The sequence below is a fragment of the Salvelinus alpinus genome, chromosome 1 (assembly GCF_045679555.1).
Source record: "Salvelinus alpinus chromosome 1, SLU_Salpinus.1, whole genome shotgun sequence".
NCBI lineage: Eukaryota > Metazoa > Chordata > Actinopteri > Salmoniformes > Salmonidae > Salvelinus > Salvelinus alpinus.
In genome coordinates, this window is record NC_092086.1 from 2,670,471 (window position 1) to 2,697,076 (window position 26,606).

The 26,606-nt window shown below is 45.9% G+C and overlaps 1 protein-coding gene across 1 annotated transcript in view; it reads left to right on the plus strand.

The window, feature by feature from the left end:
• Nucleotides 1-26,606, plus strand: part of tnrc18 (trinucleotide repeat containing 18) — a 116,712-nt gene that overhangs the window by 68,831 nt on the left and 21,275 nt on the right. Inside the window, exons 20-28 of the mRNA XM_071343563.1 lie at nt 2,583-2,777; nt 16,124-16,309; nt 16,497-16,861; nt 17,178-17,306; nt 17,488-17,626; nt 18,978-19,095; nt 22,004-22,079; nt 22,236-22,344; nt 25,713-25,829. Coding sequence (XP_071199664.1) covers nt 2,583-2,777; nt 16,124-16,309; nt 16,497-16,861; nt 17,178-17,306; nt 17,488-17,626; nt 18,978-19,095; nt 22,004-22,079; nt 22,236-22,344; nt 25,713-25,829 — 1,434 coding nt within the window. The remainder of the gene's footprint in view (nt 1-2,582; nt 2,778-16,123; nt 16,310-16,496; nt 16,862-17,177; nt 17,307-17,487; nt 17,627-18,977; nt 19,096-22,003; nt 22,080-22,235; nt 22,345-25,712; nt 25,830-26,606) is intronic.

The window sequence follows — 26,606 nt, forward strand, 5'->3', positions numbered from 1 at the left end:
CCAACATCTAGTGGAAAGCCTTCCCAGAAGAGTGGAGGCTGTTATAGCAGCAATGTTCCAACATCTAGTGGAAAGCCTTCCCAGAAGAGTGGAGGCTGTTATAGCAGCAATGTTCCAACATCTAGAGGAAAGCCTTCCCAGAAGAGTGGAGACTGTTTTATCAGCAATGTTCCAACATCTAGTGGAAAGCCTTCCCAGAAGAGTGGAGGCTGTTATAGCAGCAATGTTCCAACATCTAGTGGAAAGCCTTCCCAGAAGAGTGGAGGCTGTTATAGCAGAAATGTTCCAACATCTAGTGGAAAGCCTTCCCAGAAGAGAGGAGGCTGTTATAGCAGCAATGTTCCAACATCTAGTGGAAAGCCTTCCCAGAAGAGTGGAGGCTGTTATAGCAGCAATGTTCCAACATCTAGTGGAAAGCCTTCCCAGAAGAGTGGAGGCTGTTATAGCAGCAATGTTCCAACATCTAGTGGAGAGCCTTCCCAGAAGAGTGGAGGCTGTTATAGCAGCAATGTTCCAACATCTAGTGGAAAGCCTTCCCAGAAGAGTGGAGGCTGTTATAGCAGCAATGTTCCAACATCTAGTGGAAAGCCTTCCCAGAAGAGTGGAGGCTGTTATAGCAGCAATGTTCCAACATCTAGTGGAAAGCCTTCCCAGAAGAGTGGAGGCTGTTATAGCAGCAATGTTCCAACATCTAGTGGAAAGCCTTCCCAGAAGAGTGGAGGCTGTTATAGCAGCAATGTTCCAACATCTAGTGGAAAGCCTTCCCAGAAGAGTGGAGGCTGTTATAGCAGCAATGTTCCAACATCTAGTGGAAAGCCTTCCCAGAAGAGTGGAGGCTGTTATAGCAGCAATGTTCCAACATCTAGTGGAAAGCCTTCCCAGAAGAGTGGAGGCTGTTATAGCAGCAATGTTCCAACATCTAGTGGAAAGCCTTCCCAGAAGAGTGGAGGCTGTTATAGCAGCAATGTTCCAACATCTAGTGGAAAGACTTCCCAGAAGAGTGGAGGCTGTTATAGCAGTAATGTTCCAACATCTAGTGGAAAGCCTTCCCAGAAGAGTGGAGGCTGTTTATAGCAGCAATGTTCCAACATCTAGTGGAAAGCCTTCCCAGAAGAGTGGAGGCTGTTATAGCAGCAATGTTCCATCATCTAGTGGAAAGCCTTCCCAGAAGAGTGGAGGCTGTTATAGCAGCAATGTTCCAACATCTAGTGGAAAGCCTTCCCAGAATAGTGGAGGCTGTTATAGCAGCAAAGGGGGGTCCAACTCCATATTAATGACTTCCCAGAAGAGTGGAGGCTGTTATAGCAGCAAAGGGGGGTCCAACTCCATATTAATGACCATGATTTACTGTGATATGTGGTTGTCCCACCTAGCTATCTGAATATACTAACTACTGTGATATGTGGTTGTCCCACCTAGCTATCTGAATATACTAACTACTGTGATATGTGGTTGTCCCACCTAGCTATCTGAATATACTAACTACTGTGATATGTGGTTGTCCCACCTAGCTATCTGAATATACTAACTACTGTGATATGTGGTTGTCCCACCTAGCTATCTGAATATACTAACTACTGTGATATGTGGTTGTCCCACCTAGCTATCTGAATATACTAACTACTGTAATATGTGGTTGTCCCACCTAGCTATCTGAATATACTAACTACTGTAATATGTGGTTGTCTCACCTAGCTATCTGAATATACTAACTACTGTGATATGTGGTTGTCCCACCTAGCTATCTGAATATACTAACTACTGTGATATGTGGTTGTCCCACCTAGCTATCTGAATATACTAACTACTGTGATATGTGGTTGTCCCACCTAGCTATCTGAATATACTAACTACTGTGATATGTGGTTGTCCCACCTAGCTATCTGAATATACTAACTACTGTGATATGTGGTTGTCCCACCTAGCTATCTGAATATACTAACTACTGTGATATGTGGTTGTCCCACCTAGCTATCTGAATATACTAACTACTGTGATATGTGGTTGTCCCACCTAGCTATCTGAATATACTAACTACTGTGATATGTGGTTGTCTCACCTAGCTATCTGAATATACTAACTACTGTGATATGTGGTTGTCCCACCTAGCTATCTGAATATACTAACTACTGTGATATGTGGTTGTCCCACCCAGCTATCTGAATATACTAACTACTGTGATATGTGGTTGTCCCACCCAGCTATCTGAATATACTAACTACTGTGATATGTGGTTGTCCCACCTAGCTATCTGAATATACTAACTACTGTGATATGTGGTTGTCCCACCTAGCTATCTGAATATACTAACTACTGTGATATGTGGTTGTCCCACCTAGCTATCTGAAGATGAATATACTAACTACTGTGATATGTGGTTGTCCCACCTAGCTATCTGAATATACTAACTACTGTGATATGTGGTTGTCCCACCCAGCTATCTGAATATACTAACTACTGTGATATGTGGTTGTCCCACCTAGCTATCTGAATATATTAAGTCTCTCTGGATCAGAAAGTGCTAAATGAGTAACATGTTAATGTGTGTTCGTTGTGTCCTGACCCTGTGTTCTCTGCACCAGACTCGGACTCTGAAGAGGATGACCCTCGGGGGGGCTGTCACCTCTCCTCAGGGTTGCGACCTCACACAGCCCCGCCCAGGAAGAGACCGTCCCCCTCCTCGTCCAATCAGGCGGCTCGGGAGAGGAAACAGAAGAACTTATCCCTCCTGCTGCAGGAGGCGGGGCTTAGCTCCTCCGACGACTCCTTCGATCAAGGTTACTGACCACACCCCCTGGTTACTGACCACACCCCCTGGTTACTGACCACACCCTCTGTGATCTTTTCAAAAGGGCTCAACGTTGCTAAACGTTGAGGTAGAGATGTTGTAGGGAATCACATCATCTCTGTTGAGGTAGAGATGTTGTAGGGAATCACATCATCTCTGTTGAGGTAGAGATGTTGTAGGGAATCACATCATCTCTGTTGAGGTAGAGATGTTGTAGGGAATCACATCATCTCTGTTGAGGTAGAGATGTTGTAGGGAATCACATCATCTCTGTTGAGGTAGAGATGTTGTAGGGAATCACATCATCTCTGTTGAGGTAGAGATGTTGTAGGGAATCACATCATCTCTGTTGAGGTAGAGATGTTGTAGGGAATCACATCATCTCTGTTGAGGTAGAGATGTTGTAGGGAATCACATCATCTCTGTTGAGGTAGAGATGTTGTAGGGAATCACATCATCTCTGTTGAGGTAGAGATGTTGTAGGGAATCACATCATCTCTGTTGAGGTAGAGATGTTGTAGGGAATCACATCATCTCTGTTGAGGTAGAGATGTTGTAGGGAATCACATCATCTCTGTTGAGGTAGAGATGTTGTAGGGAATCACATCATCTCTGTTGAGGTAGAGATGTTGTAGGGAATCACATCATCTCTGTTGAGGTAGAGATGTTGTAGGGAATCACAACATCTCTGTTGAGGTAGAGATGTTGTAGGGAATCACATCATCTCTGTTGAGGTAGAGATGTTGTAGGGAATCACATCATCTCTGAGGTAGAGATGTTGTAGGGAATCACATCATCTCTGTTGAGGTAGAGATGTTGTAGGGAATCACATCATCTCTGTTGAGGTAGAGATGTTGTAGGGAATCACATCATCTCTGTTGAGGTAGAGATGTTGTAGGGAATCACATCATCTCTGTTGAGGTAGATGTTGAAGGGAATCACATCATCTCTGTTGAGGTAGAGATGTTGTAGGGAATCACATCATCTCTGTTGAGGTAGAGATGTTGTAGGGAATCACATCATCTCTGTTGAGGTAGAGATGTAGGGAATCACATCATCTCTGTTGAGGTAGAGATGTTGTAGGGAATCACATCATCTCTATTATTAAACATTGAGGTAGAGATGTTGTAGGGAATCACATCATCTCTGTTGAGATAGAGATGTTGTAGGGAGTCACATCATCTCTGTTGTGATAGAGATGTTGTAGGGAATCACGTCATCTCTGTTGCGATAGAGATGTTTTACTGTAGGAAATCCTGTCATCTCAAAACTGTAAAATCTGCCTCATTCTGAGTGTTTCACCTCACTGACCTCACTTCCTGCTTACTGACCACACACAGAGAGAGAGAGGGCTCTTACAGCTGTGACATCACTCCCTGGTTCTTTAGAGTCCCGTTCCTCTTCCTGCCGCTGCTGCCTCCTGGTTTAGACTTGATTTTGTTACGGTTGTCACGGTTGCGGTTGTCACGGATGCGGTTGTCACGGTTTTGCCTGGCTTGCTCAGACTGCTGTGGACTTTTTTTTGTACATTGATCATGTGTTGATGTGTGTTTTTCAACAACAACAACAAAAAAAAGTCATGTTTTTTGGTACTGAAGTTTTTTATTAAAAGTGTTGTTTTTTTTCAAATTGATTTGGTAAAGAAAGATCCTTGTCTCTCGCTTCGTCTGTCTCTCTCTGTCTGCCTTGTCTTGTCTGTTGGCTGCACACACTACTTGCTCAGTTGGACCAATATCCCTCCTAAACCCAGCCCACAGCACAAGGGCACTAGGTTCCCTGCTCTGTAGTGTTTCAGGACCAATATCCCTCCTAAACCCCACAACACAAGGGCACTAGGTTCCCTGCTCTGTAGTGTTTCAGGGCCAATATCCCTCCTAAACCCCACAACACAAGGGCACTAGGTTCCCTGCTCTGTAGTGTTTCAGGACCAATATCCCTCCTAAACCCCACAACACAAGGGCACTAGGTTCCCTGCTCTGTAGTGTTTCAGGACCAATATCCCTCCTAAACCCCACAACACAAGGGCACTAGGTTCCCTGCTCTGTAGTGTTTCAGGGCCAATATCCCTCCTAAACCCCACAACACAAGGGCACTAGGTTCCCTGCTCTGTAGTGTTTCAGGGCCAATATCCCTCCTAAACCCCACAACACAAGGGCACTAGGTTCCCTGCTCTGTAGTGTTTCAGGACCAATATCCCTCCTAAACCCCACAACACAAGGGCACTAGGTTCCCTGCTCTGTAGTGTTTCAGGACCAATATCCCTCCTAAACCCCACAACACAAGGGCACTAGGTTCCCTGCTCTGTAGTGTTTCAGGACCAATATCCCTCCTAAACCCCACAACACAAGGGCACTAGGTTCCCTGCTCTGTAGTGTTTCAGGACCAATATCCCTCCTAAACCCCACAGCACAAGGGCACTAGGTTCCCTGCTCTGTAGTGTTTCAGGACCAATATCCCTCCTAAACCCCACAACACAAGGGCACTAGGTTCCCTGCTCTGTAGTGTTTCAGGGCCAATATCCCTCCTAAACCCCACAACACAAGGGCACTAGGTTCCCTGCTCTGTAGTGTTTCAGGACCAATATCCCTCCTAAACCCCACAACACAAGGGCACTAGGTTCCCTGCTCTGTAGTGTTTCAGGACCAATATCCCTCCCAAACCCCACAACACAAGGGCACTAGGTTCCCTGCTCTGTAGTGTTTCAGGACCAATATCCCTCCTAAACCCCACAACACAAGGGCACTAGGTTCCCTGCTCTGTAGTGTTTCAGGACCAATATCCCTCCTAAACCCCACAACACAAGGGCACTAGGTTCCCTGCTCTGTAGTGTTTCAGGACCAATATCCCTCCTAAACCCCACAACACAAGGGCACTAGGTTCCCTGCTCTGTAGTGTTTCAGGACCAATATCCCTCCTAAACCCCACAACACAAGGGCACTAGGTTCCCTGCTCTGTAGTGTTTCAGGACCAATATCCCTCCTAAACCCCACAACACAAGGGCACTAGGTTCCCTGCTCTGTAGTGTTTCAGGACCAATATCCCTCCTAAACCCCACAACACAAGGGCACTAGGTTCCCTGCTCTGTAGTGTTTCAGGACCAATATCCCTCCTAAACCCCACAGCACAAGGGCACTAGGTTCCCTGCTCTGTAGTGTTTCAGGACCAATATCCCTCCTAAACCCCACAACACAAGGGCACTAGGTTCCCTGCTCTGTAGTGTTTCAGGACCAATATCCCTCCTAAACCCCACAACACAAGGGCACTAGGTTCCCTGCTCTGTAGTGTTTCAGGACCAATATCCCTCCTAAACCCCACAACACAAGGGCACTAGGTTCCCTGCTCTGTAGTGTTTCAGGACCAATATCCCGTTCCCTGCTCTGTAGTGTTTCAGGACCAATATCCCTCCTAAACCCCACAACACAAGGGCACTAGGTTCCCTGCTCTGTAGTGTTTCAGGACCAATATCCCTCCTAAACCCCACAACACAAGGGCACTAGGTTCCCTGCTCTGTAGTGTTTCAGGACCAATATCCCTCCTAAACCCCACAACACAAGGGCACTAGGTTCCCTGCTCTGTAGTGTTTCAGGACCAATATCCCTCCTAAACCCCACAACACAAGGGCACTAGGTTCCCTGCTCTGTAGTGTTTCAGGACCAATATCCCTCCTAAACCCCACAACACAAGGGCACTAGGTTCCCTGCTCTGTAGTGTTTCAGGACCAATATCCCTCCTAAACCCCACAACACAAGGGCACTAGGTTCCCTGCTCTGTAGTGTTTCAGGACCAATATCCCTCCTAAACCCCACAGCACAAGGGCACTAGGTTCCCTGCTCTGTAGTGTTTCAGGACCAATATCCCTCCTAAACCCCACAACACAAGGGCACTAGGTTCCCTGCTCTGTAGTGTTTCAGGACCAATATCCCTCCTAAACCCCACAACACAAGGGCACTAGGTTCCCTGCTCTGTAGTGTTTCAGGACCAATATCCCTCCTAAACCCCACAACACAAGGGCACTAGGTTCCCTGCTCTGTAGTGTTTCAGGACCAATATCCCTCCTAAACCCCACAACACAAGGGCACTAGGTTCCCTGCTCTGTAGTGTTTCAGGACCAATATCCCTCCTAAACCCCACAGCACAAGGGCACTAGGTTCCCTGCTCTGTAGTGTTTCAGGGCCAATATCCCTCCTAAACCCCACAACACAAGGGCACTAGGTTCCCTGCTCTGTAGTGTTTCAGGACCAATATCCCTCCTAAACCCCACAACACAAGGGCACTAGGTTCCCTGCTCTGTAGTGTTTCAGGACCAATATCCCTCCTAAACCCCACAACACAAGGGCACTAGGTTCCCTGCTCTGTAGTGTTTCAGGACCAATATCCCTCCTAAACCCCACAACACAAGGGCACTAGGTTCCCTGCTCTGTAGTGTTTCAGGACCAATATCCCTCCTAAACCCCACAACACAAGGGCACTAGGTTCCCTGCTCTGTAGTGTTTCAGGACCAATATCCCTCCTAAACCCCACAACACAAGGGCACTAGGTTCCCTGCTCTGTAGTGTTTCAGGACCAATATCCCTCCTAAACCCCACAACACAAGGGCACTAGGTTCCCTGCTCTGTAGTGTTTCAGGACCAATATCCCTCCTAAACCCCACAACACAAGGGCACTAGGTTCCCTGCTCTGTAGTGTTTCAGGACCAATATCCCTCCTAAACCCCACAACACAAGGGCACTAGGTTCCCTGCTCTGTAGTGTTTCAGGACCAATATCCCTCCTAAACCCCACAACACAAGGGCACTAGGTTCCCTGCTCTGTAGTGTTTCAGGGCCAATATCCCTCCTAAACCCCACAACACAAGGGCACTAGGTTCCCTGCTCTGTAGTGTTTCAGGACCAATATCCCTCCTAAACCCCACAACACAAGGGCACTAGGTTCCCTGCTCTGTAGTGTTTCAGGACCAATATCCCTCCTAAACCCCACAACACAAGGGCACTAGGTTCCCTGCTCTGTAGTGTTTCAGGACCAATATCCCTCCTAAACCCCACAACACAAGGGCACTAGGTTCCCTGCTCTGTAGTGTTTCAGGACCAATATCCCTCCTAAACCCCACAACACAAGGGCACTAGGTTCCCTGCTCTGTAGTGTTTCAGGACCAATATCCCTCCTAAACCCCACAACACAAGGGCACTAGGTTCCCTGCTCTGTAGTGTTTCAGGACCAATATCCCTCCTAAACCCCACAACACAAGGGCACTAGGTTCCCTGCTCTGTAGTGTTTCAGGACCAATATCCCTCCTAAACCCCACAACACAAGGGCACTAGGTTCCCTGCTCTGTAGTGTTTCAGGACCAATATCCCTCCTAAACCCCACAACACAAGGGCACTAGGTTCCCTGCTCTGTAGTGTTTCAGGACCAATATCCCTCCTAAACCCCACAACACAAGGGCACTAGGTTCCCTGCTCTGTAGTGTTTCAGGACCAATATCCCTCCTAAACCCCACAACACAAGGGCACTAGGTTCCCTGCTCTGTAGTGTTTCAGGACCAATATCCCTCCTAAACCCCACAACACAAGGGCACTAGGTTCCCTGCTCTGTAGTGTTTCAGGACCAATATCCCTCCTAAACCCCACAACACAAGGGCACTAGGTTCCCTGCTCTGTAGTGTTTCAGGACCAATATCCCTCCTAAACCCCACAACACAAGGGCACTAGGTTCCCTGCTCTGTAGTGTTTCAGGACCAATATCCCTCCTAAACCCCACAACACAAGGGCACTAGGTTCCCTGCTCTGTAGTGTTTCAGGACCAATATCCCTCCTAAACCCCACAACACAAGGGCACTAGGTTCCCTGCTCTGTAGTGTTTCAGGGCTCAATGGGGGGGTTTAGTTGTGGGCTACTCTGCATCACACAGGGAGTACGGTGGATTAAACACACGCACGCACACACACACACACACACACACAGAAGTCCTTTTCAATGAAGACAGTGAAATGTGATTGTGAGGGCTATGGTAAGGGTTGAGGTTTGGGACAAGGATAGTGATGGAGGAAGGCTACCTGTTGGAGGAAGGCTACCTGTTGGAGGAAGGCTACCTGTTGGTTTCAGAGGGATTTTTTAGATTCCTAACGCTCTCACACACACACACACACAGTTCAAACTATCTGATTGGCTCGTTGGGATATTTGAAAGAATAGGGCTCCTCTTCCCGTCTACTAAACCTCCAGATAACTCCGCCCCTTCCTGTCGTTCACTGTCACCTGCTCATCTTTCACCCCTCACTCCTGACCCCCTCTCCTACCCATGATGCTTTACATGTCTCTCAGCCTGTGCTGTTTGTTCTGCTACTGCTGACGCACACTGAAGCCTGCCAGGACTAGCGCCACCTTTAGCCACTCTACCTCGCTAAGGTACGGCTAGCTATAGCTAGTCTATGCTACGGCTAGCTATAGCTAGTCTATGCGACAGCTAGCTGATGCTACGGCTAGCTTTAGCTAGTCTATGCTACAGCTAGCTGATGCTATAGCTAGTCTATGCTAAAGCTTGTCTATGCTAAAGCTTGTTGATGCTATGGCTAGTCTATGCTACAGCTTGTTGATGCTATAGCTAGTCTATGCTACAGCTTGTTGATGCTACGGCTAGCTATAGCTAGTCTATCCTACAGGTAGTTGATGCTACGGCTAGCTATAGCTAGTCTATGCTACAGCTTGTTGATGCTACAGCTAGCTATAGCCAGTCTACTAAAACTTAAATTAAGCTGTCTCAAATAGTCGCCTGTTCCTTTTAATAGCCGGGCAACGGCACGCATTTCAGCAAATTAAACGCCCGTTTCAAATAAATGCCGAGTCTAAATTAATTGTTTACGAGGTTTGTTTGATTTGTTACATGAAATAATTCTATAATGATTCGAAAAAATTATAGCAATCATTCGTTCTTATCGCCAGTAAGAAACTGCTAGCCGTTGGCTGCTAACTGCTAGCCGTTGGCTGCTATCTGCTAGCCGTTGGCTCACAAAACAGTCAACAATTTTGGGCCGATCGTACTCTAGTGGTGAAAGTAAGAACTGCAGAAAATGCACAGTCAGAGGAGAATAATTATTCTGTCAGGGGTAAGTCCCCCCCCGAAATAGAGGCATACTAAGACGAAAACGTGACGCAGTGTGTAAATGATAACAATTTAGTGAAGGAAATGTATTCAAATGAATACAGGAAATGAAGAAATGTATTCAAATGAATACAGGAAATGAAGAAATGAATACAGGAAATGAAGAAATGTATTCAAATGAATACAGGAAATGAAGAAATGTATTCAAATGAATACAGGAAATGAAGAAATGTATTCAAATGAATACAGGAAATAAAGAAATGTATTCAAATTAATACAGGAAATGAAGAAATATATTCAAATACTGGAAGTGAATGCTGGAATTAAACAATTTAACTATGCAAATAAGCAAAAGCTGTATTCATTAAGGAAATAGACGACTGGCTAAAATAGAAGCCTGTTTCTTATAATCACCTGTTGTGTTCAGTGATTTCAGCAAATAAACTCCCCTGCTATTAAATCTGCAATATTTAACTTTTTGGGCGACCCGACCAAATTCACAGAAATGTGAGTTATAGATCTGTTATTCTCATTGAATGGGGTGGATATTTTCTATGTGTGCTATTTCTATGTGTCTTTTTACTTTTGGTTTTGTACACCAAGCTTCAAACAGCTGACAATATGTTTAATGAACAGCTATTTCACAGCGGTTTAGACAATGATTCTCTACACTGCTTGTTTTCGTCACGTAAACTGAAATTAGGCGAACTCGTCAAATTTTAGCAACCGGTAAATGGCGGACCAATTTCTGCATATTGCATCTTTTTTAAATGTAAGTTTTACAGTATGCTACAGCTACGCTAATGCTACATGGCTACGCTATAGCTAGCCGATACTACGACTACGCTATATGGCTAAGCTACGCTATAGCTAGCCGACGCTACATGGCTAAGCTACGCTATAGCTAGCCGACGCTACGACTAAGCTACATGGCTACGCTATAGCTAGCCGATACTACGACTAGACAGCTAGCCGACGCTACATGGCTAAGCTACGCTATAGCTAGCCGACGCTACTACTAAGCTACATGGCTAAGCTACGTTATAGCTAGCCGATGCTAGGCTACTCCATGCGCTACCCTGCCTGAGGCCACACGCCTGTCACCTGTTGTGTAAGTAAGATGTCCCTCCTCTCTCTGTGTCTCAGTGATGATGCTAATGCTAACACGGATGCTCAAACTACTAGACGCCTGGCGGGATCTGGGGTTGAATATTCAGTCTCATGGACAATATTAATGTCAATATGAACATTTGCTTCACAAATAGAACCTTTTGTGTTTCCGAGCTGTAGACATCCTTCCTTCCTTCCTACCTTTCCTTCCTAGTAATGAATGATCTGACCAATCTGGTTAGACTTGGATTGACACTCGGGTGCCACAAAATCTGCTTTATGCAAAGAAGATGGCAAAGATGAGCCCTCTATCCAACTCTATTACAAATCGCGTCAGATAAAAGTGATTAGTCTCTAGGGAGGAGTCAGATCAGTGATGACACTCTGGTAGGGAGGAGTCAGATCAGTGATGACTCTCTGGAAGGGAGGAGTCAGATCAGTGATGACTCTGGTAGGGAGGAGTCAGATCAGTGATGACCCTCTGGTAGGGAGGAGTCAGATCAGTGATGACTCTCTGATAGGGAGGAGTCAGATCAGTGATGACTCTCTGGAAGGGAGGAGTCAGATCAGTGATGACACTGGAAGGGAGGAGTCAGATCAGTGATGACTCTCTGGTAGGGAGGAGTCAGATCAGTGATGACTCTCTGGTAGGGAGGAGTCAGATCAGTGATGACTCTGGTAGGGAGGAGTCAGATCAGTGATGACTCTGGTAGGGAGGAGTCAGATCAGTGATGACTCTCTATCAAAATCATTCGATTACTTGAATTCCATTTTGATCGAGGTTTTTTGTGAAATCAAATCATTCACAACAGAAATTAAGAACTATATGGGACGCTGGATTGAAGGGAGTTGTAGTCTTCATTTAAGCAAATATTCAAACCTAGTTCAGTTCAGAAAAGTGGTAATGAACTACAATCCCATAATCCACTGCGCCAGTTTTTTTCCCTCAACTTGTCGCCTGCCTTTCGGACAACAACTCCCCGTTATTAGGGCCCGGAGACATGAGCATCTCGTCATTATATACAGATCTCTGGATGGATAGACTTTTACACCTGATACGTTAGTCTGAATTTCTTGATTGTCTGTCTGTCTGTCTGTTTCTCTTCCTGTCTATCTGCCAGCCTGTCTATCTATCTATCTACCCGTCTGTCTGTCTGTTTCTCTTCCTGTCTATCTGCCAGCCTGTCTACCTGCCAGCCAGCCTGTCTATCTGTCTGTTTCTCTTCATGTCTATCTACCTGTCTGTCTATCTACCTGTCTGTCTGTCTGTCTATCTACCTGTCTATCTATCTACCTGTCTGTCTGTCTATCTTCCTGTCTATCTACCTGTCTGTCTGTCTGTCTACCTATCTTCCTGTCTATCTACCTGTCTGTCTGTCTACCTATCTTCCTGTCTATCTACCTGTCTACCTGTCTGTCTATCTAACCCTGACTTCTCTCTAACCAATCACAGCTCACCCTGCCTGCAGCCATGGTTCTAACTGCTAACCACTGGGCTGAGTCTCAATCCATTAAGGTTCAGATGGCCCCCTATTCCCTATGTAGTGCACTACTTTAGACCAGGGCCTATAGGGGTAGTGCACTACTTTAGACCAGGGTTAATAGGGGTAGTGCACTACTTTAGACCAGGGTTAATAGGGGTAGTGCACTACTTTAGACCAGGGTTAATAGGGGTAGTGCACTACTTTAGACCAGGGCCCATAGGGTAGTACACTACTATAGACAAGGGTCCATAGGGGTAGTACACTACTTTAGACCAGGGCCAAATAGGGTAGTGCACTACTTTAGACCAGGGCCCATAGGGGTAGTGCACTACTTTAGACAAGGGTCCATAGGGGTAGTACACTACTTTAGACCAGGGCCAAATAGGGTAGTGCACTACTTTAGACCAGGGCCCATAGGGGTAGTGCACTACTTTAGACCAGGGCCCGTAGGGTAGTACACTACTATAGACAAGGGTCCATAGGGGTAGTACACTACTTTAGACCAGGGCCAAATAGGGTAGTGCACTACTTTAGACCAGGGCCCATAGGGGTAGTGCACTACTATAGACTAGGGCCCATAGGGGTAGTACACTACTTTAGACCAGGGCCCATAGGGTAGTGCACTACTTTAGACCAGGGTCCATAGGGGTAGTACACTACTATAGACTAGGGCCCATAGGGGTAGTACACTACTTTAGACCAGGGCCCATAGGGTAGTGCACTACTTTAGACCAGGGTCCATAGGGGTAGTACACTACTTTAGACTAGGGTCCATAGGGGTAGTGCACTACTTTAGACCAGGGCCCATAGGGTAGTACACTACTTTAGACCAGGGCCCATAGGGTAGTGCACTACTTTAGACCAGGGCCCATAGGGTAGTGCACTACTTTAGACCAGGGCCCATACAGGGGTAGTGTATAGGGAACAGGTGTAGTGTATAGGGAACAGGGCTCATAGGGGTAGTGTATAGGGAACAGGGGTAGTGTATAGGGAACAGGGGTAGTGTATAGGGAACAGGGGTCATAGGGGTAGTGTATAGGGAACAGGGGTAGTGTATAGGGAACAGGGGTAGTGTATAGGGAACAGGGGTCATAGGGGTAGTGTATAGGGAACAGGGGTAGTGTATAGGGAACAGGGGTAGTGTATAGGGAACAGGGTGTATAGGGAACAGGGCTCATAGGGGTAGTGTATAGGGAACAGGGGTAGTGTATAGGGAACAGGGGTAGTGTATAGGGAACAGGGCTCATAGGGGTAGTGTATAGGGAACAGGGGTAGTGTATAGGGAACAGGGGTAGTGTATAGGGAACAGGGGTAGTGTATAGGGAACAGGGGTAGTGTATAGGGAACAGGGGTAGTGTATAGGGAACAGGGGTAGTGTATAGGGAACAGGGTAGTGTCTGGGACTAGTTGTGGTCTCCTGTCCAGCCGTTTCCTGTCGAGGGGAGGAAGGAAGCAACGCATTGGAATGAGACAGACCTGCCAGCACCCCTCTGATTGGCTCTGTTCTGTCTGTCTGTCTGTCTGTCTGTCTGTCTGTCTGCTAAACAGCCCTGTTCTGTCTGTCTGTCTGTCTGTCTGTCTGTCTGTCTGTCTGCTAGACAGCCCTGTTCTGTCTGTCTATCTGTCTGTCTGCTAGACAGCTCTGTTCTGTCTGTCTGTCTGTCTTTCTGTCTGCTAGACAGCCCTGTTCTGTCTGTCTGTCTGCTAGACAGCCCTGTCTGTCTGTCTGTCTGTCTGTCTGTCTGTCTGTCTGTCTGTCTGTCTGCTAGACAGCCCTGTTCTGTCTGTCTGTCTGTCTGCTAGACAGCCCTGTTCTGTCTGTCTATCTGTCTGTCTGCTAGACAGCTCTGTTCTGTCTGTCTGTCTTTCTGTCTGCTAGACAGCCCTGTTCTGTCTGTCTGTCTGCTAGACAGCCCTGTCTGTCTGTCTGTCTGTCTGTCTGTCTGTCTGTCTGTCTGTCTGTCTGTCTGTCTGCTAGACAGCCCTGTTCTGTCTGTCTGTCTGCTATACAGCTCTGTTCTGTCTGTCTGTTCTGTCTGTCTGCTAGACAGCCCTGTTCTGTCTGTCTGTTCTGTCTGTCTGCTAGACAGCCCTGTCTGTCTGTCTGTCTGTCTGTCTGTCTGCTATACAGCTCTGTTCTGTCTGTCTGTCTGCTATACAGCTCTGTTCTGTCTGTCTGTTCTGTCTGTCTGCTAGACAGCCCTGTTCTGTCTGTCTGTTCTGTCTGTCTGCTAGACAGCCTTGTTCTGTCTGTCTGTCTGCTAGTTCTTTCTGTCTGTCTGTCTGTTCTGTCTGTCTGCTAGACAGTTCTGTTCTGTCTGTTCTGTCTGTCTGTCTGTCTGTTCTGTCTGTCTGTCTGTCTGTTCTGTCTGTCTGCTAGACAGTTCTGTTCTGTCTGTCTGCTAGACAGCTCTGTTCTGTCTGTTCTGTCTGTCTGCTAGACAGTTCTGTCTGTCTGTCTGCTATACAGCTCTGTTCTGTCTGTCTGCTAGACAGCCCTGTTCTGTCTGTCTGTTCTGTCTGTCTGCTAGACAGCCCTGTCTGTCTGTCTGTCTGTCTGTCTGTCTGTCTGTCTGTCTGTCTGTCTGTCTGTCTGCTATACAGCTCTGTTCTGTCTCCCTCACTCCCCTCTCTCCCTCACTCTCCCTCACTCCCCTCTCTCCCTCACCCCCCCTCTCTCCCTCACTCGCCCCTCTCTCCCTCACTCTCCCTCCTCTCTCCCTCACCCCCTCTCTCTCCCTCACCCCCCCCTTTCTCCCTCTCTCCCTCCTTTCTCTCTCTGTCTCTCTCTCTGTCCCTCCCCATTTTAGACTGGACTCCCTTTGAGTCTCTCTCTCTCCCTCCCTCCCTCTCTCTCTGTCTCTCCCTCTCTGTTTCTCCGTCTCTCCCTCTCTGTTTCTCCATCTCTCCTCTGTCTCTCTCTGTCTCTCCTCTGTCTCTCCTCTGTCTCTCCTCTGTCTCTCTCTTTCTCTCTGTCTCTCCCTCTCTGTTTCTCTGTCTCTCCTCTGTCTCTCTCTCTGTCTCTCCTCTGTCTCTCTGTCTCTCTCTCTCTCTCTGTCTCTCCTCTGTCTCTCTGTCTCTCCCTCCCCATTTAGACTGGACTCCTTTTGAGTCTCTCTCTGTCTCCTCTGTCTCTCAACATATTTCTCCCTATATGTTTTCTGCAGAGAGACGAGAGAGAGAGAGGATGAGAAAATGTGTTTTTTATCAGTCATGTAAAAGTGCTGAAAACATGTTGTCTCACTATTTAAAAAGATGAGGAATAAGTTATATTTTGGTACAGGTACAATCAACTAGCATTATTTTTAACAAATATTTTTAACAAATCGATACTTGGAGTCAAAGTATCGATATAATATTGCGTTATGTAACTATTGAATTTTAATTTTTAATTAAAAAAAAAAAGTATTTTTCCATCACTACAGTATCTGGTTTTCTGCAAGCCGCCCCTCCCCTAACCTCAGAGCCTGTAGTCTGGGTCGAGCCTCTACTCCAGCCCCCTGCTCCGGCAGAGCCCCATAAAGACCCCTAGGCCCAGATCCTGTCCTCTCCACTCTGCAGTAATACTACAGACATACACGATGTTGGAGTTGACTGTGTGACACTGAGCAGAATACTGAGAGTCTCTCTCTCTCTCTCTCACAGAGTCCTCCACTGAGGAGGAGGACGATGATGAGGAAGAGGACGAGTCGGCACGCTCCGAGGGGAGTGAGCTGGAGGAGAGTGGGTTGGGCCTGCTGGCCCGGTTCGCAGCCAGCGCCATCCCGGTAAACCCCGTCCCACTACCCCGTCTCCACGACAACAAACACCGTAGCAGGCAAAGCATTCTGGGTAAGCAGAGAGAGAGAGAGAGATTTGGATGTGTGAATTCCATTGTAACCTTGTCAGAGGTGCCGTTTACTATGTTTGTACCACCTGTGTGTGTGTGTGTGTGTGTGTGTGTGTGTGTGTGTGTGTGTGTGTGTGTGTGTGTGTGTGTGTGTGTGTGTGTGTGTGTGTGTGTGTGTGTGTCCTCTAGGTTCTGGTTCTGACCTTCGTCTGAGGAAGTTCCCCTCTCTGCTCCACGGGAAACGCTCCGCTCCCCAACTCCCCCTGTTACCCCCGGCAACGCGCCACGGCGACCAGACGAGCAACGAGACCTCGCCGGTCAAACGCAAACCCCGCCCTTCTCCCCGGTCGCCCCGGAGTTTCACCTTTGACCCCCCCGGGGGGCTAGGGGGAGGGGCTAGCGAGGAGGAGGGATGGACACGCAGACGCAGCGAGAGGATTTTCCTTCATGATGCCTCCACCAATCAGATCTCTCCCTCCGGCAAAGACCCTCCAATCAGCACTAAGCCCGCCCCCAGACCTAAAACCACACCCAGGGAGGGGAAAGACTTGAAGGTGAGTCGTTCTGTCCTCTCGGGTCTGTCCTCTCGATCTGTCCTCTCGGTCTGTCCTCTCGGTCTGTCCTCTCGATCTGTCCTCTCGGTCTGTCCTCTCGGTCTGTCCTCTCGATCTGTCCTCTCGGTCTGTCCTCTCGGTCTGTCCTCTCGATCTGTCCTCTCGGGTCTGTCCTCTCGGTCTGTCCTCTCGGTCTGTCCTCTCGGTCTGTCCTCTCGGGTCTGTCCTCTCGATCTGTCCATCTTTCTAGTGTGTTTATGATGGTATGTGTGCGTGTGTGTGTGTTCTAACTTGCTTGTTTCTGTGCGTTAAACAGAAGAAGAGGCTGAAGGACTCTCCCCTGACCCCGCCCTCTCTGTCTAGTCCAATCACAGAGAGCCCTGTAGCCCCTCCCCTCAGCCCTGCACGCAAGAGCCAATCAAAAGCCAAGGCTAAACCCCGAGAGGTCTGTGTACTGCTACATTCATCCTCATCAATGATCCTTCACGTGTTGTACGTACAACTGCCTCTCTCTCTGTGTGTGTGTGTGTGTGTGTGTGTGTGTGTGTGTGTGTGTGTGTGTGTGTGTGTGTGTGTGTGTGTGTGTGTGTGTGTGTGTGTGTGTGTGTGTGTGTGCGTTTCCACAGGCTCGTGGAGCGGTCAGTAGGCTGATGAAGAGTATGGAGGCCGATGAAGACTTCGAACCCAGTCAGGACAGCAGCTTCTCCGAAGACGATGGACCTCCTCCGTCACACAGCAGTCTGGCTGAGAGGACTCTGTCATCTGGTTAGTTGACTGGTTATATTGATACGTTGGTGTGTATATTGATACTTTAGTGTATAAGTTGTGTTAGTGTGTATATTGGTACATTTGTGTATAGTTGTGTTAGTGTATATACTGGTATGTGCTTCTACCCCTGCCTTGCTGTTTGGGGTTTTAGGCTGGGTTTCTGTACAGCACTTTGAGACATCAGCTGATGTCAGAAGGGCTTTTATAAATACATTTGATTTGGTTTATGTTGGTGTATGTAATGCATTCAGAAAGTATTCAGACCCCTGAATGCAGGGTACTGAGTTAAAGGGTCTGAATACTTATGTAAACGAGTTATCTTTTTTTTAATACATTTCCAAAAATGTCTAAAAAACAGTTTCGCTTCGTCATTATGGGGTATTGTGATGTCATTATGGGGTATTGTGATGTCATTATGGGGTATTGTGATGTCATTATGGGGTATTGTAATGTCATTATGGGGTATTGTGATGTCATTATGGGGTATTGTGATGTCATTATGGGGTATTGTAATGTCATTATGGGGTATTGTGATGTCATTATGGGGTATTGTGATGTCATTATGGGGTATTGTGATGTCATTATGGGGTATTGTGATGTCATTATGGGGTATTGTGATGTCATTATGGGGTATTGTGATGTCATTATGGGGTATTGTGATGTCATTATGGGGTATTGTGATGTCATTATGGGGTATTGTGATGTCATTATGGGGTATTGTGATGTCATTATGGGGTATTGTGATGTCATTATGGGGTATTGTAATGTCATTATGGGGTATTGTGATGTCATTATGGGGTATTGTGATGTCATTGGGGGTATTGTGATGTCATTATGGGGTATTGTGATGTCATTATGGGGTATTGTGTGTAGATTGACGAGGGAAAAAAATATTTAATCCCTTTCAGAATTAGGCTGTTATGTAAGAAAATGTTTTAAAAGGGAAGGGGTCTGAATACTTTCCCGAATGCACTGTGTTAGTGTATATATATTGATTGGTATATTGATTGGTATATTGATTGGTATATTGATTGGTATATTGATTGATTGGTTTATTGATTGGTATATTGATTGGTTTATTGATTGGTTTATTGATTGATATATTGATTGGTATATTGATTAGTATATTGATTGGTATATTGATTGATATATTGATTGGTATATTGATTGGTATATTGATTGGTATATTGATTGATATATTGATTGATATATTGATTGATATATTGATTGGTATATTGATTGGTATATTGATTGGTATATTGATTGGTATATTGATTGATATATTGATTGATATATTGATTGGTTTATTGATTGGTATATTGATTGATTTATTGATATATCGATCCAGCTCCGGTCCAGTGTGTGTTAGATAAAGACTCTCTTCAGGATGGTCTGCGGGTTCTGATTCCCATGGACGATCAGCTGCTGTATGCTGGACACGTCAACACCGTGCACTCCCCGGACATGTGAGTACACACACACACACACACACATATATATAACTGCCCTGAATGTAGATCCTACTGCTATCGTATACAGTAATCCATGTGCCTATGAAACAGAGTGATACTGTTAGCACTGAGGCGGTGTGTCCTAGTAGGAAAGTCCACTGTGTGCAGCTCCGCCTGCACTAACATCAATAACATGAGCATGTCTACTTCTGCTTCTCAGTAAAAGCAATGAAAACAAGCAAGCATCACAGAAAAGTGCAATAAAAATGTTTTTGCCCACGCTGACATATGTCGCTTAAGTAACAAGGTTCATGAAATCAATGACTTGCTAGGAAACAGATTACATTCATATTCTGACTATCTCTGAAATATTCTGACTATCTCTGAAAGAAACATTCTGACTATCTCTGAAAATATTCTGACTATCTCTGAAAATATTCTGACTATCTCTGAAAATATTCTGACTATCTCTGAAAATATTCTGACTATCTCTGAAAATATTCTGACTATCTCTGAAAATATTCTGACTATCTCTGAAAATATTCTGACTATCTCTGAAACTCACTTAGGTAATCCCACTGATGAAACAGTGGTAGTAATATATAGTTATAACATCTTACAGAAAAAAGACAGAAATGACAATGGTGGAGGTGTTGCTGTTTATATTCAGAACCACATTCCTGTAAAGCTTAGAGAGGATCTCATGTTAAATACTGTTTAAGTAATATGGCTACAGGTGCATCTGCCTCACATAAAGCCCATTCTGGTGGGAAGCTGCTATAGACCACCAAGTGCTAACAGTCAGTATCTGAATAACGTGTGTGAAATGCTTGATAATGTACACTGTCGGTCAAAAGTTTGGACACACCTACTCATTCAAGGGTTTTTCTTTATTTTTTACTATTTTCTACATTGTAGAATAATAGTGAAGACATCAAAACTATGAAATAACACATATGGATTCATATAGTAACCAAAACAAGTGTTAAACAAATTAAAATATATTTGAGATTCTTCAAAGTAACCACCCTTTGCCTTGATGACAGCTTTGCACACTCTTGGTATTCTCTCAACCAGCTTCATGATGTAGTCACCTGGAATGCATTTCAATTAACAGGTGTGCCTTCTTTAAAGTTCATTTGTGGAATTTCTTTCCTTCTTAATGCGTTTGAACCAATCAGTTGTGTTGTGACAAGGTAGGGGTGGTGTACAGAAGCCCTATTTGGTAAAAGACCAAGTCCATATTATGGCACAAATTGCTCAAATAAGCAAAGAGAAACGACAGTCCATCATTACTTTAAGACATGAAGGTCAGTCAATACGGAACATTTCACTTCTGTAGTTACAGTGTGGTGGTGGAGGGAGAGAGAGGGAACAGACCTCATATTTACTGTCTGGAGCAACTCCTGACCCCTAACCCCTGACCCCTGTTCTGTAGTTACAGTGTGGTGGTGGAGGGAGAGAGAGGGAACAGACCTCATATTTACTGTCTGGAGCAACTCCTGACCCCTGACCCCTGTTCTGTAGTTACAGTGTGGTGGTGGAGGGAGAGAGAGGGAACAGACCTCATATTTACTGTCTGGAGCAACTCCTAACCCCTCACCTCTGTTCTGTAGTTACAGTGTGGTGGTGGAGGGAGAGAGAGGAAACAGACCTCATATCTACTGTCTGGAGCAACTCCTGACCCCTGACCCCTGTTCTGTAGTTACAGTGTGGTGGTGGAGGGAGAGAGAGGAAACAGACCTCATATCTACTGTCTGGAGCAACTCCTGACCCCTGACCCCTGTTCTGTAGTTACAGTGTGGTGGTGGAGGGAGAGAGAGGGAACAGACCTCATATTTACTGTCTGGAGCAACTCCTGACCCCTGACCCCTGTTCTGTAGTTACAGTGTGGTGGTGGAGGGAGAGAGAGGAAACAGACCTCATATTTACTGTCTGGAGCAACTCCTGACCCCTGAACCCTGTTCTGTAGTTACAGTGTGGTGGTGGAGGGAGAGAGAGGGAACAGACCTCATATTTACTGTCTGGAGCAACTCCTGACCCCTCACCTCTGTTCTGTAGTTACAGTGTGGTGGTGGAGGGAGAGAGAGGGAACAGACCTCATATTTACTGTCTGGAGCAACTCCTGACTCCTGACCCCTGTTCTGTAGTTACAGTGTGGTGGTGGAGGGAGAGAGAGGAAACAGACCTCATATTTACTGTCTGGAGCAACTCCTGACCCCTGTTCTGTAGTTACAGTGTGGTGGTGGAGGGAGAGAGAGGGAACAGACCTCATATTTACTGTCTGGAGCAACTCCTGACCCCTGACCCCTGTTCTGTAGTTACAGTGTGGTGGTGGAGGGAGAGAGAGGGAACAGACCTCATATTTACTGTCTGGAGCAACTCCTGACCCCTGTTCTGTAGTTACAGTGTGGTGGTGGAGGGAGAGAGAGGAAACAGACCTCATATTTACTGTCTGGAGCAACTCCTGACCCCTGTTCTGTAGTTACAGTGTGGTGGTGGAGGGAGAGAGAGGGAACAGACCTCATATTTACTGTCTGGAGCAACTCCTGACCCCTAACCCCTGTTCTGTAGTTACAGTGTGGTGGTGGAGGGAGAGAGAGGAAACAGACCTCATATTTACTGTCTGGAGCAACTCCTGACCCCTCACCTCTGTTCTGTAGTTACAGTGTGGTGGTGGAGGGAGAGAGAGGGAACAGACCTCATATTTACTGTCTGGAGCAACTCCTGACCCCTGTTCTGTAGTTACAGTGTGGTGGTGGAGGGAGAGAGAGGGAACAGACCTCATATTTACTGTCTGGAGCAACTCCTGACCCCTGACCCCTGTTCTGTAGTTACAGTGTGGTGGTGGAGGGAGAGAGAGGGAACAGACCTCATATTTACTGTCTGGAGCAACTCCTGACCCCTCACCTCTGTTCTGTAGTTACAGTGTGGTGGTGGAGGGAGAGAGAGGAAACAGACCTCATATCTACTGTCTGGAGCAACTCCTGCAGGAGGCTGTGAGTACATTTCATTACATCTGTGTCCTGTTAGTATTTATTGTTGTTGTTCGTCAGCGTGTATTAATGTGTGTTGCTCCGTGTGTTATTCTAGATTGTGGACGTGATGCCTCCGTCAGCGTGTATTAATGTGTGTTGCTCCGTGTGTTATTCTAGATTGTGGACGTGATGCCTCCGTCAGCGTGGTACCTTCCTGAAGGCTGTCGTATTGCTGCATACTGGAGCCAACAGTACCACTGTCTCTACCCCGGCACCGTAGTCAACGGTAACGCACAGTACCACTGTCTCTACACCCGGCACCGTAGTCAACGGTAACGCACAGTACCACTGTCTCTACCCCGGCACCGTAGTCAACGGTAACGCACAGTACCACTGTCTCTACCCCGGCACCGTAGTCAACGGTAACGCACAGTACCACTGTCTCTACCCCGGCACCGTAGTCAACGGTAACGCACAGTACCACTGTCTCTACCCCGGCACCGTAGTCAACGGTAACGCACAGTACCACTGTCTCTACACCCGGCACCGTAGTCAACGGTAACGTACAGTACCACTGTCTCTACACCCGGCACCGTAGTCAACGGTAACGCACAGTACCACTGTCTCTACCCCGGCACCGTAGTCAACGGTAACGCACAGTACCACTGTCTCTACACCCGGCACCGTAGTCAACGGTAACGCACAGTACCACTGTCTCTACCCCGTCACCGTAGTCAACGGTAACGCACAGTACCACTGTCTCTACCCCGGCACCGTAGTCAACGGTAACGCACAGTACCACTGTCTCTAGACCCGGCACCGTAGTCAACGGTAACGCACAGTACCACTGTCTCTACCCCGGCACCGTAGTCAACGGTAACGCACAGTACCACTGTCTCTACACCCGGCACCGTAGTCAACGGTAACGCACAGTACCACTGTCTCTACCCCGGCACCGTAGTCAACGGTAACGCACAGTACCACTGTCTCTACACCCGGCACCGTAGTCAACGGTAACGCACAGTACCACTGTCTCTACACCCGGCACCGTGGTCAACGGTAACGCACAGTACCACTGTCTCTACACCCGGCACCGTAGTCAACGGTAACGCACAGTACCACTGTCTCTACACCCGGCGCCGTAGTCAACGGTAACGCACAGTACCACTGTCTCTACCCCGGCACCGTAGTCAACGGTAACGCACAGTACCACTGTCTCTACCCCGGCACCGTAGTCAACGGTAACACACAGTACCACTCTTTCTACACCCGGCACCGTAGTCAACGGTAACGCACAGTACCACTGTTTCTACACCCGGCACCGTAGTCAACGGTAACGCACAGTACCACTGTCTCTACCCCGGCACCGTAGTCAACGGTAACGCACAGTACCACTGTCTCTACCCCGGCACCGTAGTCAACGGTAACGCACAGTACCACTGTCTCTACCCCGGCACCGTAGTCAACGGTAACGCACAGTACCACTGTCTCTACCCCGGCACCGTAGTCAACGGTAACGCACAGTACCACTGTCTCTACCCCGGCACCGTAGTCAACGGTAACGCACAGTACCACTGTCTCTACCCCGGCACCGTAGTCAACGGTAACGCACAGTACCACTGTCTCTACACCCGGCACAGTAGTCAACGGTAACGCACAGTACCACTGTCTCTACCCCGGCACCGTAGTCAACGGTAACGCACACTACCACTGTCTCTACCCCGGCACCGTAGTCAACGGTAACGCACACTACCACTGTCTCTACCCCGGCACCGTAGTCAACGGTAACGCACAGTACCACTGTCTCTACCCCGGCACCGTAGTCAACGGTAACGCACAGTACCACTGTCTCTACCCCGGCACCGTAGTCAACGGTAACGCACAGTACCACTGTCTCTACCCCGGCACCGTAGTCAACGGTAACGCACAGTACCACTGTCTCTACCCCGGCACCGTAGTCAACGGTAACACACACTCCAGGGTTTCCATTACCCGGTAATAGCTGGCTTTTGGCCAATAAAAACTAGAAAAGCTGAAAAATAAACATTTTAAATTTTATAACAATATAAATACTGTTTTATAGTCTAATCAATATAAATACTGTTTTATAGTCTAATCACTATAAATACTGTTTTATAGTCTAATCACTATAAATACTGTTTTATAGTCTAATCAATATAAATACTGTTTTATAGTCTAATCACTATAAATACTGTTTTATAGTCTAATCAATATAAATACTGTTTTATAGTCTAATCACTATAAATACTGTTTTATAGTCTAATCACTATAAATACTGTTTTATAGTCTAATCAATATAAATACTGTTTTATAGTCTAATCAATATAAATACTGTTTTATAGTCTAATCACTATAAATACTGTTTTATAGTCTAATCAATATAAATACTGTTTTATAGTCTAATCACTATAAATACTGTTTTATAGTCTAATCAATATAAATACTGTTTTATAGTCTAATCAATATAAATACTGTTTTATAGTCTAATCACTATAAATACTGTTTTATAGTCTAATCAATATAAATACTGTTTTATAGTCTAATCACTATAAATACTGTTTTATAGTCTAATCAATATAAATACTGTTTTATAGTCTAATCACTATAAATACTGTTTTATAGTCTAATCACTATAAATACTGTTTTATAGTCTAATCAATATAAATACTGTTTTATAGTCTAATCACTATAAATACTGTTTTATAGTCTAATCACTATAAATACTGTTTTATAGTCTAATCACTATAAATACTGTTTTATAGTCTAATCACTATAAATACTGTTTTATAGTCTAATCAATATAAATACTGTTTTATAGTCTAATCAATATAAATACTGTTTTATAGTCTAATCACTATAAATACTGTTTTATAGTCTAATCAATATAAATGCTGTTTTATAGTCTAATCAATATAAATACTGTTTTATAGTCTAATCACTATAAATACTGTTTTATAGTCTAATCAATATAAATACTGTTTTATAGTCTAATCACTATATACTGTTTTATAGTCTAATCACTATAAATACTGTTTTATAGTCTAATCACTATAAATACTGTTTTATAGTCTAATCAATATAAATACTGTTTTATAGTCTAATCAATATAAATACTGTTTTATAGTCTAATCAATATAAATACTGTTTTATAGTCTAATCACTATAAATACTGTTTTATAGTCTAATCAATATAAATACTGTTTTATAGTCTAATCAATATAAATACTGTTTTATAGTCTAATCACTATAAATACTGTTTTATAGTCTAATCAATATAAATACTGTTTTATAGTCTAATCACTATAAATACTGTTTTATAGTCTAATCAATATAAATACTGTTTTATAGTCTAATCACTATAAATACTGTTTTATAGTCTAATCAATATAAATACTGTTTTATAGTCTAATCACTATAAATACTGTTTTATAGTCTAATCAATATAAATACTGTTTTATAGTCTAATCACTATAAATACTGTTTTATAGTCTAATCAATATAAATACTGTTTTATAGTCTAATCAATATAAATACTGTTTTATAGTCTAATCACCAGCCAAAGGTTTAGACACACCTTGTCATTTGATTCTAGGGGACCTGTTCCTTTAACCCCACCCCTTCCTGTCTGTACAGGAAGTTCAGACGGTGATGACAGTGATGACCTCATCGCGGTGGAGTTTGACGACGGGGACACGGGTCGTATCCCCCTCTCCCACATCAGACTGCTGCCCCCCGACTACAAGATACAGTGTAAGGACACACACGGACCACACGGACTGACGGGGACACACGGACGGACTGACGGGGACGGGCGAACGGGGACACACGGACGGACGAACGGGGACACACGGACGGACTGACGGGGACGGGCGAACGGGGACACACGGACGGACGAACGGGGACACACGGACGGACCACGAACGGGGACACACGGACGGACACACACAGACGGACGAACGGACACGGACACACACGGACGGACACACACGGACGGACACACAGTCTCACACACACTCACACAAGGACACACACACACACACACACACACACAAGGACACACACACAAGGACACACACAAGGACACACACACACTCACACACACACAAGGACACACACACACACTCACACAAGGACACACACACACTCACACACACACAAGGACTCACACACACACTCACACAAGGACACACACACACACACAAGGACACACACAAGGACACTCACACACACACACAAGGACACACACACACACACAAGGACACACACAAGGACACACACACACACTCACACTCACACAAGGACACACACACACTCACACACACACAGACACACACACAAACACACACAAGGACACACACACACTCACACACACACAAGGACACACACACACACACACTCACACAAGGACACACACACACTCACACAAGGACACACACACACTCACACAAGGACACACACAAGGACACACACACAAACACACACAAGGACACACACACACTCACACACACACACAAGGACACACACACA